At 45.2% G+C, this 18,964-nt stretch overlaps 1 protein-coding gene across 24 annotated transcripts in view; it reads right to left on the bottom strand.

Annotated features, from left to right (window-relative positions):
- The window catches only part of LOC118506742, a 51,885-nt gene that overhangs the window by 8,265 nt on the left and 24,656 nt on the right, over nt 1-18,964 (bottom strand). For 11 of the 24 annotated variants that reach the window (XM_036044318.1, XM_036044321.1, XM_036044320.1 and 8 more), the window contains 7 exons: nt 15,654-17,302; nt 5,736-5,827; nt 3,301-3,534; nt 2,795-3,222; nt 2,407-2,717; nt 2,183-2,341; nt 2,036-2,109 (listed from right to left, as the gene is read on the bottom strand). In XM_036044318.1, the coding sequence (XP_035900211.1) occupies nt 2,036-2,109; nt 2,183-2,341; nt 2,407-2,717; nt 2,795-3,222; nt 3,301-3,534; nt 5,736-5,827; nt 15,654-17,302 (2,947 nt within the window). Of the gene's footprint in view, nt 1-977; nt 1,066-2,035; nt 2,110-2,182; nt 2,342-2,406; nt 2,718-2,794; nt 3,223-3,300; nt 3,535-5,735; nt 5,828-15,653; nt 18,667-18,964 lie in introns of those variants that run through there. The other 13 variants (XM_036044313.1, XM_036044312.1, XM_036044310.1 and 10 more) reach the window with 8 other exon arrangements.

Below are 18,964 nucleotides of genomic sequence, written 5' to 3' on the forward strand. Positions count from 1 at the left end.
GATGTTATTTAGAGATGCGGTTTGTTTGTGTTTCATTAGTTAGCAGTGTGGCAATGTTCACGGTTAGCGGCAAGTTAGCGAAACATTGGTTATTGGTTTGGTTATTAGGTGATAAGTTTTTGGAGGAATGTAATGTAATTTAGAGAAAAAGAAAAAAAAACAAGAAATCACTTATTCACTCTGTGAGCTTTGAGAAAATGCATTCGTCAAACCGCAAGCACACAATCACAAACTCATCAGGCACGTACAACACAACAACGATAAATGTACACAGTTCGCTAGGAGCATCGAGGAGGACAAACTAGGACACAACTGTTAAGTAGAAACCACACACACACACACACACACACACACTTTCCAGCACTAGGCTTTAATGTCCGAGTTTCCGAAAGTTCTACAAACCGGGCGAGGGGGGGGGGAGTACTCTCGGGAAATGTAATGTAGAAGGGGTTTTGTTTTTAATTTCTCTTCGAGCTAAGAAGGATTTTTTTTGTTGAAATACGTGTAAAAGAAAATAAATGATATGGTTCCTGGCTCCAACAAATCTATAACGTGAAAGATGTACCGCCGGGGATCTCAATAAATAACGTTATTTTAAAGCACATGAATATAATAATTTTTAGCATCGTAGCCACGTGTTTAGGATCGGTTAGGCAGCCTCATTATTCAGGTAATTTGCTTTAAAACATTTTTATAATGTACACATCGTATGTATGCACCAGATATGTATCAGGTCAGATGTTAGAGCATCGAAGAATCGCCGCCATGTATAGCCGTATAAATTACTTCCAATTTGAGGTGAAATTGCAGCATCAATGCGCTATTAAATTGAAGCACGCGATGATGAGATGCGCACAAGTGAAATGCTTTTTTTTTTCTTTGCAATGAAATCATATAGAGATTAATGGCATTTAAAGATGGATGTGTATGTTTTGGGTTTAATATGATATCCATTTCGTCTATAGTTTATATCCTTACCCCTATAGAAACAGTGTGTGTGCTACGCTTTTAAACATTTCGTTCTTGTAAATCATCTTCACCTATCTTTATCGGGTCTCTTCCTCCCTTCACCAGAAAACAGAAAAGTGTACACAAAACGAAACAATAAAACCATCGAATACGTGTCGGATAGGAATGTTGAGGCAATTAAGTTGTGTGTAGGTGCATATAGTTGATAAAGTTGGGTGTATGTAACCAGTGTAGAGAAAAAAAAACCAAACAGAGAGAGAGAGAGAGGGAGAAAAGTAAGAGAAAACAAACACAAAACAACAAACAGATATTGAGAAACAGGAAGAAACGTATTAAGGTAAATATTGTAATCGTATAAAATGCTAAACTACTCGACGTGTTACAAAGAGATACAAAGTATCGGGACTAAAACAACAGCTCAGCAGATTACACAAGAAGAAAAAACATAGAGATATGCAGAAGAGGAGGAGAAAGAGAAGGAAGGTTTGAAGAGAAGTGTGACAGAAGAAAGATTGGGCGAATTTAATTTACTAATTGGCCAACTTTTAAGCAGAAAGATACTGATTTTGCATAAGAAACTGCAAATGAGAGAACGGATCAATTTGACCAACATTTGTGATTATTCTACCATTAAATTTTGTAGTTGAGAGAATGGAATGGAATATTCGTTTAAAGTTGTATTTTCATTTAAACTAGGTAAGCAAATATCATAAAAGTCTCCCAGTGGCAGCGGTCTGCGCTTTTTGCAAACAAATCTATAAACCATCCAAATGAAGCCAAAACAGTTTACAATGTTTAAATCGATTCGATCCAAACGACGGAAAAATTGAAATAAATGAAATGATGGTGATAAGATAAAATGATAGGTATAAAAGAGTGAACAAGAGTAGTCGGAAACGTTATTACAGAATAGAGCGGAAAGAAGTATTGCATGTTGCATTTCGCATACATAACATGAGTGAAATAGAAACAGAGTAGGAAATAGATAGAGAGGACTTAAAGAGAAAAGCTCCAAGAGAAGGTAAAGTGAGAGGAAAAGTTTGAATTTTTGTGTGTTTTATATTACCCTTGCGTATCTCCGCCTTCTTCAGCCACCAACAGTTCATACTCCTGGGCCGCATATCGATCCCAATCGGAAAGCTAAAAAGATTAACCAAAAATCCGTTAAAAATCGTTCCCCACAGAACAGTCGCAGCGACACGCTCAATCTCACATCATCATTTTCACGCTGCGCAAATGGATCACGCTGTTCGTGCTCCATATATTTCTCCAGATTGAAGAATGTGTCGTAGAAAATGGGTGTCATCTTGCAGCGTTTCAGATCGGCCAATGTTACACAGCCAGGAGTTGCTGGTTTGATCATATCTAACATCTGCAGAGTACAAGTATATATTAACGTATCGTCTGCTATTCGTTACCGTCTCCAGGCGAACATACTTGACACAGGCAGTCTTCAAATGGAAGTGTTTCTATTCCGAGCGATTCCATACGGTGCTGCTGCTCCTCGTAGAAGTACTCCAGCTCGTACATTGACAGGACACCGTCACCGTCGACATCCATACAGCGGAACCAGTACTCGATGGCGGTCGGATGTGATTTGTCCTCTTCCGCCAGCAGGAACCACACAAAATCGGTGTACGACATTTTCGGTCCATTGGGGCCCTGTATCATCGGATTGTTATTGCCTCGCCGGGGACTTCGCGTCACGCACCCGGAAAAGATTCTTTCGATCATCCGCGACGAGAGAGCTGTAACGAAAGGCAAACAAACGCGCATTAGAGGCGAGTGCGTACAGGCCTATCCGTTTTCCTTTATCATTCCATACCATGATCATTATGTCTGGCCAGATCCTGCTGGTCAATGTAGAGATCATGATCACGATCCAACTCCCAAAATTTGCAATAGATTACGTAAAAGTGTTCGTAGCTGAAGTACGCCATAATTTGATTGATATCTTCCTCCTCCTCCAACAGCTGAATAACGTCCAGCAGGTTCGATTTGCGCAGTTCCGCCGTCGTGATCTTGCCCGTCCAGCTGCGGTTCACGTTGTAGAAGATGCGTGCTATCACGGTATGTACGTAGCGGGAGTGAAACTCGGCTGCCTCCTTCAGGAATGCCAACCCGGGATGCGTATCGACGACATCCTGAATCAGGTGCGCAAAGTCTTCCGGCAAGATGTACGGTCGCGTGCGATCACCACGTGACATTATGTAGACGAATCGCGATGCTGCATCGTGACAGAATGAGGTCATCCTGCAAAAAAAAAAAACAGAAACGGGCGTATAATAATTAGATTCAAATTCAACGAATGTAAAACAATGCGAGGCTTACTGTCGCCAGAAGTGCAGGAATTTGTCTCCATCAACGGCACCGTTCGGGGTGAGCTGCGTGCACATGAACAGTGGCAAGCGCCAGTACTGGGGCACTTGGCACATCTGGACGATCACCTGGAAGTTGTCTCGCGTACATTCGTAGTTTGGCATCTTGTCGAAAACCTGCTCCAATCGCTGCATCGTCGTTTCCGTCGTAATCGTTGGCGGTGGTTTGCCATTTGGGAAATGGAATCTGTGGGGAAAAAAACGGAAATGAAATATTAAAGTAAAAGCTGCAACATGAAGGAGGAATGCGTGCAGGGGACAATTTCCGTCAGCCGTGCTGTACGGACCACCGGTTTAATGGATGCACATTGCTCGAATGACAAAACGAATCGGACGACACATTCTCATTTATTCGGGAACTGTGCCAAAAACTGGGCAGATCCTCCCACGAATGAGAAACTCGATTCATTCACAAAATACCATTCTAAATCGTCAAGGCAAAGCATGCAAGCAATTTGCAGCGGAAAATGAAAGAACTTTCTCTCACCGTTTCCTAGCAAATCACACCCTTCACAGATGACTCAATGCGTGGCTCGTGAAGATGAACAGCAAATAAAACCCCGCACGATCACACTTAATAAGAGTGTGAATACACCTAATTGAAACCGAACGAAAACACACACACACACAAGAGAATGTTGTTGTCGGAGGACCGCACCGTTTTCCGGTCAATTCGACGACAATAGAGCAGTGGACCGAACGAGATCACCAACCACCGGCGTCCATTGCCAGCGAGAAGCGCGCGTAAAATGATGCTTAATGAGGTTTAATTTCGAACCCGAAAGAGAACCATTGTTGGCTCATAAAATTTTCCCCAGATCCCAGACCTCAATAACACGAGGTAGCATTGTGAAGGCCTGGCACCGCAACACACTGCTGGTTGAAATGGAAAGCTTTTTTCGACGGGTTTTTTTGTTGTTGTTGAAAGCCAATAACGATGTTGGACTTGTTTGTTGTGGCTGTGCAAAGGCAGGGGACACTTAATGAAAGTTGCTGTATGTCGCTTAGACAAACAGAGACTTACTGCCACTAATGCGCTTATATATGCGAAGATATATTTCATGCTCGTCAAAAAAAAAATCAATACATGGTGGAAATCAATACGCAAAACTAAGCGTGGAAAACAGGTTCTAAAGTTAACAAAAAAATACCCTTTTTCTTAACGCTCTTCGTTCCGGAACGGAACACCGGATCGAATGTACTCTACCCGAGGGACATGGATATGTCCGTTTGAAGCACCAACATATTTATAAATTCTTGCAATATCAAATTGCGCCCGAACGTCAACAGGTGTCAAGAACCTGGGCAAACATTTGAATGACATTCGGCAACCGCACGAAACGAAACAGCAATGAGATTTAAATTTTGGGCTCAAGACACAAATTGCGGCGGTAACGTATACTAACTACTCTGTGCGAAAGCACACAGCTGAATCCTCGAATTACGGTGCAAAGTATCTCAACAGCTCGTATTACTGAGAACGAGCCACCAAACATTTCAATCCTATGTTTGATTCAATCCAGAAAACACTGGCAAGGTGGAACGATAGAGGCTCAGAAGAGCTATTTAGCATTCAGTTCACCGTCACACCACGCGGTTCAGTCACGGTCAGTCAGATATACCAAAAATAATTGAAAGAAGAATGTAACTACAGCAACCACCGGCAGCTGGTAGGATTGTTGCGCTGGTGGCGCTTTAAAAATCGCACAAGTTGCAAACACATTTTCCCCAGTGTCCCATCTGTGGGACACTTTTTTCCGAGCCAGATAGCCTGTGACCGACGCATGTTTTTGTCTACCTTTGCGGAGAGAAAATTTATTTGCCTCTGTTTTGCGACGAGACGACGCTGCTTCCCCGGTGACGACTGTGCCTGTGGCAGACAGTCGTCGTCATTCGCAGTGCGCGAAAGGTCCCTCTATCTAGGCTTTGTGTTGGCAGTGTCAGTGATTGACGCGGTTTGCATGTTTTTTATTTTGAATTTTCTTTTCGGTCAAGCGCCACAAAGGATGCCTCAGGGGGGGGGGGGGGGGGGACAGTCGGCGAAAGTTCAAGTGCGGTTAGATAGGCGAAGATGTCGCAGCATCGCCCTCGCCGAAAGGGACTATTATCTATGGTGGAAAATGTGTTTTTCTGACTAATTTCTAATGTCATCTTCTTCGCAGACGATATAATTTCTTTATGCAAAATAAGCATTGCGTGTAGGTGTAAAAAAACCCCAAATCTGCATGCCATTGATGGCCGTCGTTCTACGGTGGCGACATCACTACACACCCAGTTTAAATCAACAACTCGCGTACAGCAACAACGAGCAACAACAAAAAAAATGTAAAACCAAGCAAAGGTTCAGCAATCGACGGGAACTCTGAAGGTCGGCGGTCCAATACTTACTGCGGTATGTAGGGGGCTTTGGTCGAGTTTTTCAGATGTCGCTGCAGCGTTGTGTGAATGTTTGGCGGCATCAGCCGGTTGACAGGTTTTGACTGTAAGTAGAAAGAAGCAAGAAAAAGGAAAGATATCAGTAACCAGGAAATCCGTGTACCTCACGTCACCCAAAACTTGCATATGTGTGTGTGTGTATTTTTAAGGGGAAAGAAAAAACCCACCACCGAAGATGACGGTATCAATTAGTCGGTTTGGTTGCAGGAACGACAGTGATGAGTTTTGGTCAACCATCACGCGTGTGTGCGTGTGTGCCCCGTCCGAAAGGCGCCATCATGACCCACGAAACAGCGAAAACGAGAAAAAGGCGACATTATTGCTGTCACCCCAAATGGCCACTAGTGGAAAATTGAAAGAGGAGCGTCGAACCAAGAAGGACGCAGAACTGACATCAAATATGACGCGATCGCGATCGTGTGATCTAACACGTTTCTCTTATGAGTTATAAATTTAAACAAATTTTATTAAACAAATTGTATTTAAACTTCACAAACTGTGTGTAGAAAAAACGGACCTACACGAACCAAGTCTCACAAATCAGGGCGTGATTTTGACGCAATAAATCGTCCACGACACAGTTTGTGGGTGTCGAAACGGAATGCGTCAGCTTCGAAACTACCACATGGTTGGCGGCGTTAGTGGAGAAAATTCTTGTTGTGAAAGAAAAACACAATTTCCTGTAGTTTGAAACCCTAACATCTGTTCGGTGTACAGCACGCATTATCGAGAAACTGTTTCACTGCAGCCCAGTCAGTGTTAGCGTGTGTGTGAATGCATCTCGGAAAGATGATTCGGTTTCTATAGCCCTACGTCATTGTTTAGCTCATTCATACGAGATCATCTCATGAGATGATCTTGAAGAAATTCAAATAAGATCAAGAAATGTTTACGCGTTACCTCGAAGTCCACCAAGGATTTTTTTTAAATAGTAATACATCATGCTCAAATAAATAAATAAAATTGAATACACTTTATGGATGCATTCCCAATGAGTGAACCACCACCCTCTGAACGTCTTATCCTTCCCGTACTAACATGAATCAATCAGAATGACATCTACATCGATTCGAAATTAATTTCTTCTGCGCACAAAAAGTAACATCCGTCAAACGCAGCCCTTCATCGATCATGCGTATCGAAGCATAAAAGCGTACGAGCATAAATGGAGAAAACGAACCAAAAAAACAAAGGAAACCTGTACAAAACAAAAACAGCACATTCGGAGAAAGACTCGTACGGACCGTCCAACCTTAGGCGTGGATCATTTGCATACTTCAAAATTCCTTGCACACAGTGCGGCATGTACCCGTTAGCAATGACGAAAAAAAGCAAACGGTTCGATGGACTTTGATGTGTAGCTAAACGTATGCTTACGAACTTTAATATATGTAGCTACTCAACAATTAGTTGTTCAACTAATTAGGATTTTTCCCTTAAAACTATAACCGTTTTCATATGTTCTTTTTATATTGTTTACTTGTTTTCATTATCAAGGTAAAACATTCTACGAATCGGAAAAAAAAACACCAAAGCTAATGCAAGCGGAACCGAATAAATGGCTCTCCAACATCCGTGTATAATAAGTCACATTTTAAGTGCAAATTGTTGAGCCATTTCCCCCAGAGCGTATGCTTGTGAAGACACATTAAGGGCTTTTATAGTGGAAAATAAAACCAACCCTTCCTACAACTACACGCCAAAAAAGTGCCAGCTCGTTGGTGCAGAACGCCCACTTCCTCTCCCACCGTTGACGCGTAACGCGTGACGTAATGTGGAAAACTTGCTGAGCATAACAACAACAACAGGCTGATGCCGCCCCAAGTGCACAGGTCTCGTGATGGATCACTTTCTACGCCTTATCATCACCCATGCGCAACCGGGTATTTAAAACAATGTATTGAACATTCTTGAACGGTGAATGATACCTGCTCGGTGCAAGTAATTCGAGCCGCCGCCCAAATCGTTCAATATTTAATTGCGCTACGTCTCACGCTCTCGGTAGACTACATTTCCACCCGCACAAATCCTTGGCTGGCGCGTGTTCACAAAACCTGTTTGTGTCGGATGTCACCACCAATCTGGCCGTAGCAATACGATGACAGCATCTTCACAAAACGATCAAATTCGGCGTGATGAAACTAAACGTAGCTTAAAACTGGCCAAAACCCTATCATAAAATGTATTGCTCTCCCTCACATCGTTCTAGGGTTGTGGTTTTTTTTACGCCCCTTACAGTGCTGCACCCACAAAGATATAAATCAGTTTCCTGAAGATAGACGGACATTACTTCAAATCCTCTCGAAATAGAAGTGTTCGAAGCACGGTAACGTGTCTGGTTCCTGTCGCCTTTCAAGCCGCGAAACGCAATTGAAGATTAAACACCTCTTCTTCTCTTGGGTAAACGCTTAAAACACGCAAAAACAGGCCATCGTTAAATGAGCAGAAAAGGAACGGACACGACGAGGTAAGCGAGCAAGAAGAATGCTCAAAATAAAGACGGCTTATTGAGGTGGTTCTGAGAGGCGCGGGTAAGATGAAATAAACAAATCTGACCGACTGGAGTTGGAGACTCGGATGGTGATCAGATAGAGTAGCAGTACGCATACGAATGTGAAAAACAGTTCAGATACCCCATAAAGGAGAAGAAATAAAATATAATGAGCAAATTTAAGCAAACTTAGCTGGCGATTTACAACCAGACTAAATAATTGGTAATACATTTTTAGGGCATAAACTACCAGGCACTTAACAAGTTACATCAATCGATAAGTTTCAAACAAGTCACACCGGAATTTATGTGCATTACCAACACCCAAACAATGTGTTTGATACTATAAAAGAAAAAATCGTTCCCACCCATCGTCACTTTGACACCAATGGGTACTTGTACCATATCTCTACAGCCTATCACAAATTTCTCATACTTCAGTAGCAGCATTCGGTAGCCCCGTCCACCAGCATAAAACAGTTAATGACGATAATTTATGAGCCACAACCAGTACGTGGTGCCGATTATTAGATTTTATCTGAGACCGTGTATCGTGCGAGACCGACAATGCAAAAAAAAAGGCCACAAAATATGCAGTCGCCATTGCAAACACCTGCACAACACTGCACATTCGCTGTGTGTGTGTGTGTAGTTGGCATATTTGCTTGCCTGCTGTATGCTGTACAAATAACGCTTTCGAGCGCCTGTGCACCTCGAAACATTGAAGCGACGAAGTAAAAGATCAACAAATACTGCTACCAGTCACGAGCGGCACTAGTATAGAGAGAGAGAGAGCCGGCTATAAATACTATCGATACCGATACTACTATAAAAAACCACAGACCTGTGATCCGACATGTTGAAGGGGTTCTCTATTATTGGGCTTACCTGATTTTAATAGCATGCGCTATCTTGCGACGAAATCCGACCTTAAATTGCACGGACCATTTAAGACTGGCGAACCAAGGCCTTCAAAAATTTGCCTGAATTTAACTAAATTATACCCCCCTCACATCACACGAGCGTTGTGTTGGAGCGTACCACTATTCCTACCACCTGCCAGATATGGTACGATCTCCACCATTGCTGACATCTGCAAAACCCTTTCCAGTCCTACTTTTCAAAGAAGGGCCTATTTTGCTTTTGCTGCTCTCGAAAAAACCTTCAGTGAAGCATGGCCCTACCCATAAAACCTGCGCGCAAACACACACACACACACACTCTAGAGGCACCAGCCAGAGTGACTACATCGTGACGAATATGACGAAGGCGTCGTAATTGCATAGTTTTCCGGTTCATCTACTAGACCCCTGTCAATGCAACTACTGCTGCGCGCCCGTACTGGCTAGCGAATGTATCAATGTACACCCCCGGGCGTAAAAGAATCTACGATCTTGCACACTACAGCACGATCGGATCTAACCAGACGCCCAACAACGCATAAAATTGAACAGTACAAAAAGCAGAATCTCTTGCTCGAATCTACTAGCACCGGTTAGCACCGCGACGGCGACGTAAGTAAAACAAATCTTTCCCACACCGCTGGTAGTGTCTCCCGTGGATAGACGGTCGGCTGCGCAGATAGAGGTGTGTCACCTAGCGCCCATCGGCCGTAAGAGGCAACTTTAAGGTTTTGCGAGCTGACTGAGCGGGCGCCGAAGCGTTTACGTAGGTACATGTATGAATCTCGCTTTTATTACAGCCCCCTCCGGTCGGCACCTCCACAACCGACACTGATTAAATGAAACCTCATCAAACGATTGTGCAAAGGAATAAAATTTAATAGCCCACTTGGTGGTGGAGGCTTCCGAAAGCGCCTGACGGCCAGATTGCATCCCGTACCACGAAGTTTCGTGGAGTTAGGAGACGGGCACACATTTGCATCATGCAATTTAAATAACCCGTGTAATAACAGTAATTGATTATGCTGCTTTTAATATAACACAGCAAAAAAACGATTATGCAACTCGCCCAACAGAGCAAGTCTAACTCTCCAAGTCCATAAAACTGCCTGCCAGCAAACTAAACGATTATTTCTCTCTGGAAGACACGCAAGCACGCTTGGCGTATCGTCGGAAAACTCAATTTTGGAGCTGTCCAAAACTTTGTAACCGCAAATGAGCAGTATGGAGTTTGAATTGCAAACCACGGATAGCATTAACACATCACCCTTGGGTATGCCATCATTGGGCCCAGTTCGGAGGAAATTTCGAGCTCCAAAATCCGAAACGCAAACTAACAATTGTCGGCAAGGTACAGCAGGCACAGCAAAATTTGAACTTTACCCAAAAATGGTTTTGACCACTTCTAGATAAGTATGGGATGATCATTTCACATCCATTACAAACGAATCTTCTTCTAAGTTAATTGAAACAAATACTAGACCTCTCTTCCGTCACCAACTTGTACTGGGGTTGCATCTGTCACACACGCTGCCGAGGTATCATCAATCTTCCAGAAACCGTTCCAGCATTCAGTCAGCCATTACCCGATTTGCCTGTTACATATTTACAACAAAATACAACAGCGCATCACGCAACCCGTAACTAACACGCCTATCTCGGCGGCCAACGATTTCCCCAACGGCCGCTCTGTCAAGCATCGTAAAATCGTTCAACATGTCAAGATTCGGCCAAGCGTAACCATTTTCCTAATTTTGGATCAACACCACTTTAATGATCTGTCTGTCTATGATTTTTATGTCGCCTGGCTTTCTACACCGCGAGCCAGGGCTAGCCGAAACGTTAATGTCAAACACAGACGGCGGTTGGACTTGGTAGAAAGGCCGAAGAATTTTGGCGTGCAGCCTCATACAGACAGACATACTGCTTGCTTAATTCGTGTAGCGCATCACGTACGTGCCAAATGTGTGTGTGTGTGTGGTTTGTCTGGAAATTGCTACCCACGCGTACAGAAACCTACAATGCCAAACTGCAGTGCATAATCGAGATGAACTGTCACGACCATTTTACTGCTTAATTTCCACCCCTAAACTCGTGCATCGAGCCGTCGTTGGGTCTCAGCTCGCCGTAGTACATGTCTGGCTGGCTGGCACAAACTGGTTCGCTCTGCAATTGCTCAACAACGTGGGACGGTCGGTAATGGCTTATTGTTGGTGCAAAAATATGCTGTTCAACCTCGGCAACTAGCACTACTTGATCCTTCCCAGTGCGTCTGCTGTCAGACAGTGTCTTCTGAATCAGCAGTGTAAAGGCAAGGTGACCGACTCGAAGAAGAACCCTTTTAGGGTGTGCGCACAGTTTTCGATCTACGCAGACGCTCAGGGCCAAATACAAAGAGCGGCCGGTAATTATTCCACATAAAAATGGTTTTATCGATCTTCTGGGAAAAGAATAAACTTCGTTGGAGTACTGACTGCTTCCATATCAGTTTAATTACATCAAGGTTCGTTCGGGAGACAACTACTCCAAAGAATATATGTACTTGAGCAGTATCTTGGTGCAAATATTTCCTGCTGTATGTTTGTACACTAATCTCATTAACCATACCCAACACATACTAACCAACCGAACTGCCACCGTCATGCGTACGGCATTGGGTGTGCAAGGCTGTCCGTTCACGTTCATCAACTCACGCGCGATTTTATGCGTGCGCACGTGTGCTCGTGATCGTAAGTTGCCCCCAACCGTTTCGTCCTACCCTCGCTAGTTAATCGCTGCTGTTACGCACAAACCAAACACACCAAAAGGTAGCAGATTAAGTCTGAAGAGACAGTGAAGTGTTCCATCACATAAAAAACAGATCGTAAGGGAGAGCTCGGGGCGACGCTGTTCACCTCGATTTCATTCCGATTGCTACACATTACTGCGACGTGTATAATTTTCTTGTCGCCGTAAAGACCCTCCACAAACGCGTCTTCGCGGTACGCATAGAGATAGAATGATGATTTCTCTGCGGCATATTTCATGCTCAAATGAAGGTGAAATTATCAGTTCCTGCGGCCCAAGTCTTGCCCCCGGGTGCCATTCTGTCATTCGTTCAATGAAAGGGAAGGAAAGCAATTGATCGATGTGTCTTCACCCTCTGTTGGGTGTGTTAGGCCCCACGCAACCGCTTCTGATCGAAGAACTGATACATCGCCACCCCCTGCCGTTCAACGCTTTCCTAATGCAAATGCTCTCGCAAAGCCCACCGACGCGGCAGGCGCGTACGCAAATGCATCCAATCGTGCAACAGAAATGAAAGTGCCGATCGCACGTATGGATGGTGTGTGGCGCGACGAGTGACGCTGCAAAATCGAACCGCCATTACACGAGGCGAAAGTAAAACGGCTTCTCGCGGCTAACCCCCCCCCCCCCCGGCGTCCATTTAGATTAATTTTTACCTTCAATGGGCTAGAAAGTGCTCGAGGATCCGGTCATAACCTTTCGGACTGTAAGAAAAGGCCACCCCCCCCCCCCTCCCTCTCCCAAAGACACGCAACTGGGCTGGGTGGTGGGTGTTTTATTTGACATCGTTTTGACGTGCTGTCACTATCATTAGCGTACACGATCGATTGTTGAATTATCGATCAAGCTCAGCCGGGACGTGTTTTGTGTTCGGTCCGATTTCTCCCTACGTGCCAAAAATGCCCAAAATGACTGGGGTCTTTAATGTTCAAAACAATAATGGGATAAATTGTAGAGGGAACAACGTTGAATTAATGATGCGTACAATGAAATGTTTAATACGCTATAGAAACGTATAAACATGGTAGGGATTTATCACATTTTGTGCCATAGGCCTCCAAAAGCCCTTAAAAAAAGACCAAGAGCAACGGTAACTTCAAAATATAAATATTTTCATACTTCACTATTTAAAAAAAATTAACAGAACATTCAAAATGTTGTGTAGAAAAAACAACAAAAGGTAGTATTTTTTCCTGTGGGTTTTCCATGAAGGTCGGCGGTAGGCCCTTTTAATAGAGCCGCACCATCCATTTGACCGTAAGCATTGTTCGTAGCACAATCACCACCCGGCTCAAAGCGCACCGCGGAGACCTACATAAAATAACATAATTTAAATCACTCTACCCTCAACTAGAATCCGAATTGCGCTCTTGTAGCGTGCCCGCCCAGGTGATGCCAAACTCATCGTCAGCTGCCAAAATGTTGCCCATTGCGAGTGTGAGACTGTTTCAAGGTCTCGCGTAACCCTGACCATTCGCGGTACGGTCGCCACAATTAAACCTGCCCAAAGTGGTGCCTCGCTATGCCGCCTCTCATCCGGTGCAGCAGCATAGCAGCACTTGTAGGTGGAAATCAACACACACAAAAACAGGCCCGAATTAAGTTCCGAACCGAAAACCGAAATTTGACTGAGTGAAGTTTTGCCTACCACGACGGCACCGGGGGGGGGTATACACCAGTAACCTTGAGGCCGGGCAGTAAATTTAGCGGGCGTAAATTCATTGCGAGCTTGAGGAGGCCAGACAGGCAGGCAGATCGTGGAAACGAAAATGGACGTGAAGCATACAGCATCATCATCTAAGCATTCGGGTTGGAATGTTGCGCCGTGTAGCATAAAACATGAATTGAAGTGCCATTGAGCAGCTTAAGCTTATCTCTGAGAAGAACCCATCAAACTTATACATTATTAAATATTATGAGAATTTCTCATTTCTCTCTGGCCATTTTCAGATAGCACGAAAAACAATATCAAAACACTAATTTTTACAGTTGTGCTTTGACTTGATGTTGTAAATTTCAAACAGAAGCACACAACACATGCAACCGATGTTAGTGTACTGTGTTGTGCCGTACACCCGTTCAAACAGCAACAGGCGGCTAATTACACTTTGCTTGTCTACATTTCGCACATAGCACACGCACAGCAGTGCGCCTGCTCACGTGAGCCACCAAAGCGCAACGAATATGCGCACGAAAGTGGTTAATAGGCTGTCATGTTTATCATCGCAACCCATCACACACCGCGGAGATGCTAGCCTGAGTCACTGCTGTTCGGTGAAACGGAAACACGATGATGGGGATGATCTGATCGCCGCATTACGCCGCTTTTTACATCAGCAAAAGTTAGCTGAGCTTTGTCAACGACGATGCTACTCTGCCGAAGCTAGAGTCCATGGAATTGCCATGTCAGTATCCTATCCAATGCTACTACTGGATAAAGATTCTTTCATGCAACGAGCAAGTTCTCGCTTTTCACAACCACGTGCTAATGAGTTGGAGATGTTAAACTGTATAGACACAGTAAGGTGTGTACGGTACTATACTTGATCAACAAGCAGTAAATGGTAGTGTTTCAGAATAACAATAAAAGTATCGCGTGCCCATAGTTACACTCCTCTATCTAACTTCATGTTCTCTGGCCCTACAATCTCAAGAGGCCTAGGCCTGCAATTTCGGACTCGCTTGACTTGACTGTATTCATATGGCAAGATAGTCAGTCCTGCGTATTGGGAGACAGTCCGGACAGTATTCGATAGCCGTTCCTGTCACTTGAAGACCAGCGATTCTACCACCTCTTCCATCAGACCTTATGCCTATTGGATTCTTCAATAGCAACAATTACCAGATACGACAGAGAGCCCAAATCAGTTTTAAAGCTAAAAAAGGAAGAAGTTTTCTATGAACCTTGTGAGCTTGACAGCTTCCTCCTATTATTTAGACATAGTTTTCATCCTTCAAAAAGCATTATAACTTCAATTTTTGTTCATGATCAAGTATCAATTATGGCTAAACAGACACAATACTTGGGTACTTCCAGGTAAATCTGTGATAAAGCCCACCTTATTTCATGTAAGGTGATGAGCATAAATTCTTCCAATCTTCGTTTCAGTCAGTCCACACTACAAGACTTAAGGTATGGCAGGAAGAAGAACTGTCCGTGCAAAACGAAAACCCCAATCCCCTCTATGATGAAGTCATTTAACCTGCGACCCTTCCTTTATGATTCAAACGGACAAACCCCACTTTTAAGTGAGGACGCGTCTCTACGCCTCAAAAAGGTCAACTAACTATGTAACTCGATTGTCACAATCGCTCGCACGTTCGCTAATTGGATCCACACTCGAACGCATAAACTAGACCATCTCAACATAGCAGTGGGGCGACAATCAGTCCCGGCAAAGGTTCCTATCCGCGTGCCACACTGCGCAAACAGTCGTTAATTGGGTTAATGTTTCGATAACTTAATGTATATTTATGGACCGTGTAAAATCCACTTGAAGACCGCACCATTTTGGTGGGAGACTATTAACGGCCGCGATCTGGATCTTGGAGTTTTCGTAAGGTGACATCACCAGATGGTTAACACCTCGTTGTGCACATTAGTGGCAAGACGATGTTTTTATCACATTTACCACGCATTGTTTCCCCCCTCCAAAAGAGTATGAAAGGCTGTCCAAAAGCAACACTCACCTGAAGCTTGACCGGTTCTTTCACCCGTTCTCGTGGTGGCGCCTTCTCGGGACACTTTTCAAATATTAGCACCCGCTCAGCGACGGAACCACGCGACAGGAATGGCCGTATCGGGCTCGGTATGGTTTTCGGCTGCATGTTCAGCTTCTTCTCGTCGTCCACCGACGCCCGGCCAAAGTCCTTCGGTAACCGGGTCGTAGCGACATTGCGCGTAAAGTTCATCGACAGCTTCTCCTGTTCGCGGATCTGATGTATGTTCAGTATCGGTATGTGGTTCGGCTTCATCGGCACCCCATTCCAGTGCTTCACGTTTGGCGCGTCACCGGAGCCATGGTTGGTAGTGCCGTTGGTGCCGTTTGTGCCGTTTGTGCCATTGATCGTACCGTTGCCGTTCAGGGCGGGCGTACCATTGGTGGCGGCAACTATCGGGCCGCCACCGTTGCCCGCCGACGCTGCGGTCACCATTGCGACGGGACCGGATTGGGAGTTGTAAAGAGCACTAGCACCACCACCAACACCACTACTACTACCACTAGTCAGCCCGGCTAGCTGAGCGCGATGGTCGACAACGGAACCGTAATCTGGTACGTCGCGATCGGGCAGGGTCGAGGTGATCACTTCTGGTAAAATACTATCACTACTGTTCAGCACGGTACCGGTTTTGAGCGCGTTTATTAGACGTTCTTCCTCGCGTGACACTTCATCCATAAGATCCGCAGTGTTCTTGGTGAAGCCGACGACGGGCTGGGCGGTACCGCCACCGATCACTTTCGAGCCGGCGCCTCCGGTTTTCACAACGCGGTTCTTTAGCGGCCAGCTCGGCACATGGTTGAGCAGGTGCTCCGGTTTCACTGGGGTTTGCGGTTTTTCGCGCACCACAACACCGCCCGCCTTTGGCTCGACGATCGTATCCTTCAGCACGTCCGGGACGTTGTTCTTGTTAATCGTGCTAAAATTGTTGTTATTATTGTTACTACCGCTATTAGCTAGATGGCCCGAGGGTTTGGTGATCCCGCCGGCGGCACCACCAGTGCGCAGATAGCTCGGTCTACCCACGTCCGACACACCAGCACCACCACTGCTCACTGTATCATCGACACCAATGGCACCATTTCGTTCGAACTTCTGCAGCACACTTTTGATCGCGGAGCTAGTGCCGGTCGTCGGCGTCCGGACTCCGCCGCCCACACGCTGCTGACGCTGGGCCGCGATCCGAGCTTTATCCTCGTTCACGAACGAGCTTACCAGCTGCTCGAGACTGTTGTTGGAGAGGTTCGGCGCTTTGGCAAGCAGTTCCGCTACACCGGCAGCGTTGGTGGAAGTTGGTGACGTTGAACCACCACTGCCTGGTCCAACAGCCGCTGTACCCAGCTGCTGCACCCCGGACGCACCCGAAGCACCGCCCGACGGCTGATGGCTGACGGTAGGAGAGTTGGCAGGATTTAGCGCCTGGCTGAAGGCATGCTCAGCACCGTCGCCGGTGTGGCAGTTAAGGATCTCGGTCGGTGCAAGGCCACGCGCTTTCCAGGTCTGGTAGATGGCTTCAGCGTGGTCGGAGATTTGCTTTGCGATCGCATCCAAATCCTCCTGTCCCTCGACGAACGTGCGCACCGTGTTGGAGGGTGACGTCGAGGATGACGACTGTTTCGCTGCCGTTGCCATTTTCGTGTGTGATTCCGGCGCGATTGAAGGCAGTCGTACGTTTTCCAGTATTGCACACCGATAGTCGAGAATGCACACGAGGACACGACACGGGTACGTGCGGTGCGTTTTACCGATACATTTTCCGCAAGACCGAAGTTCCGAAGTTGCGTTTAAATGTGTTGACGGGTCCAGACATCAGCGCCCGGTGGTAAAGTTCATCGTTGTTGCGTCAAAGCAATGTCGTCACCGAGCGGGCCCGAATTGCGTGCCGCGAGCCGTGCACAGCATTCAACACAAAAAGGCGCGTTTGGGGCGATATAATGGGGAGGGGGGGAAGAAAGAAGGTACAAAACGAAAGTCAGTTTTAAATGGTTGCGTTTTGTGCTCAGCTTTAGCACGCTAGCGCTCGTTCCGTATCCGGAGCGGTAACACTATCACTGACACTAATATGACGTCGATCGTTAGTGCATCATCCTACACGACACCAATGACGAGCTGATGAACACGGTGATACATTATTTTTAGTAACGATAGTAGCTCCTGGTGTGATTATGAGTTGTGTGATGGTTTTTCTTTTTTTGCTATTTTCCACAGCGCACGCAATACAATATCACACACGCACACACAAAACCACACCCAAACACATCTACACAAACGCTAGAGGAGCGGTCAGACTTCGCGCTAGTCTGCGAGGATTCGTTTAAGCCACATCCAGAATCCAGCAACCGCTCGATCGTATCAAGAAGCTACTAAGCACTCATTCTGTGTATTCCAAGGCACACGACAATTAACAGCACACACACGATGAAGTTGAACTTTTGCACACACTCTCAGAGGCTGCGTCGAGTTTTCCTTTGCAGGATGTGGCCTCGGCGCGTGCTATCGCAGCTCGTACTGAATCATGATGATCATCAGCAAATTGCGCCAGAACGCTTTGCTCTATTTTTCTTCACTGATATTATTATTTGTATCACACGCACACACAAATCAAACACACACACATAGATTCGAAATGGTATTAGCTTGATCGCACACGGAGAGAAAAATGCGTAAGAAACAGAGAGCAACACCGAGTATTAGCTTCTTCCTTTAGGGACATTTTTCAAACAGATCAGAATTGGCGGCCATCGATATCTTGTTGCTTTTTTCATATTACATTTACAACATTTTCCAGCGAAACTCGAATTATCGTTCGCACGGTTGCTTGCAGAGCGCGCACCACTTATTGACACATATACACAAACAGGCACTATTAGAAAATGGAAGGGATGCACATTAAATTTTCGCTGCCAAATGTCGGTTCGCGTGATGCAGTGTGGCGATTTGTATTTTTCGTTTATCTATGCACACAACACAAACTGTTGTAACACTGGTTTGGATTGGAATGTGAAAAGAAGAGAAAGAGAGAGAAAAAACAGTTGGTAAGAACAAATGGTGTAACACGTGTTGAGGATGAATTATTAACCAGTGCCATGTGGGACCTCGAGAGATATTGATATAGATATAGCCCATGCCATCACGCACCCCGACTGAAACTACGATCAGTGATGGAATTGGAACCAATTTCAGACAACCTCTAACGTGTCTACTAATTTGAGTGTAAAATCCAAAGCATCGAGGTGGATATTGAAGGTGTGATAAAGAACATAAAGAGCATATGCATCAGA

This window comes from Anopheles stephensi, chromosome 2, assembly GCF_013141755.1.
Source record: "Anopheles stephensi strain Indian chromosome 2, UCI_ANSTEP_V1.0, whole genome shotgun sequence".
Taxonomy (NCBI): domain Eukaryota; kingdom Metazoa; phylum Arthropoda; class Insecta; order Diptera; family Culicidae; genus Anopheles; species Anopheles stephensi.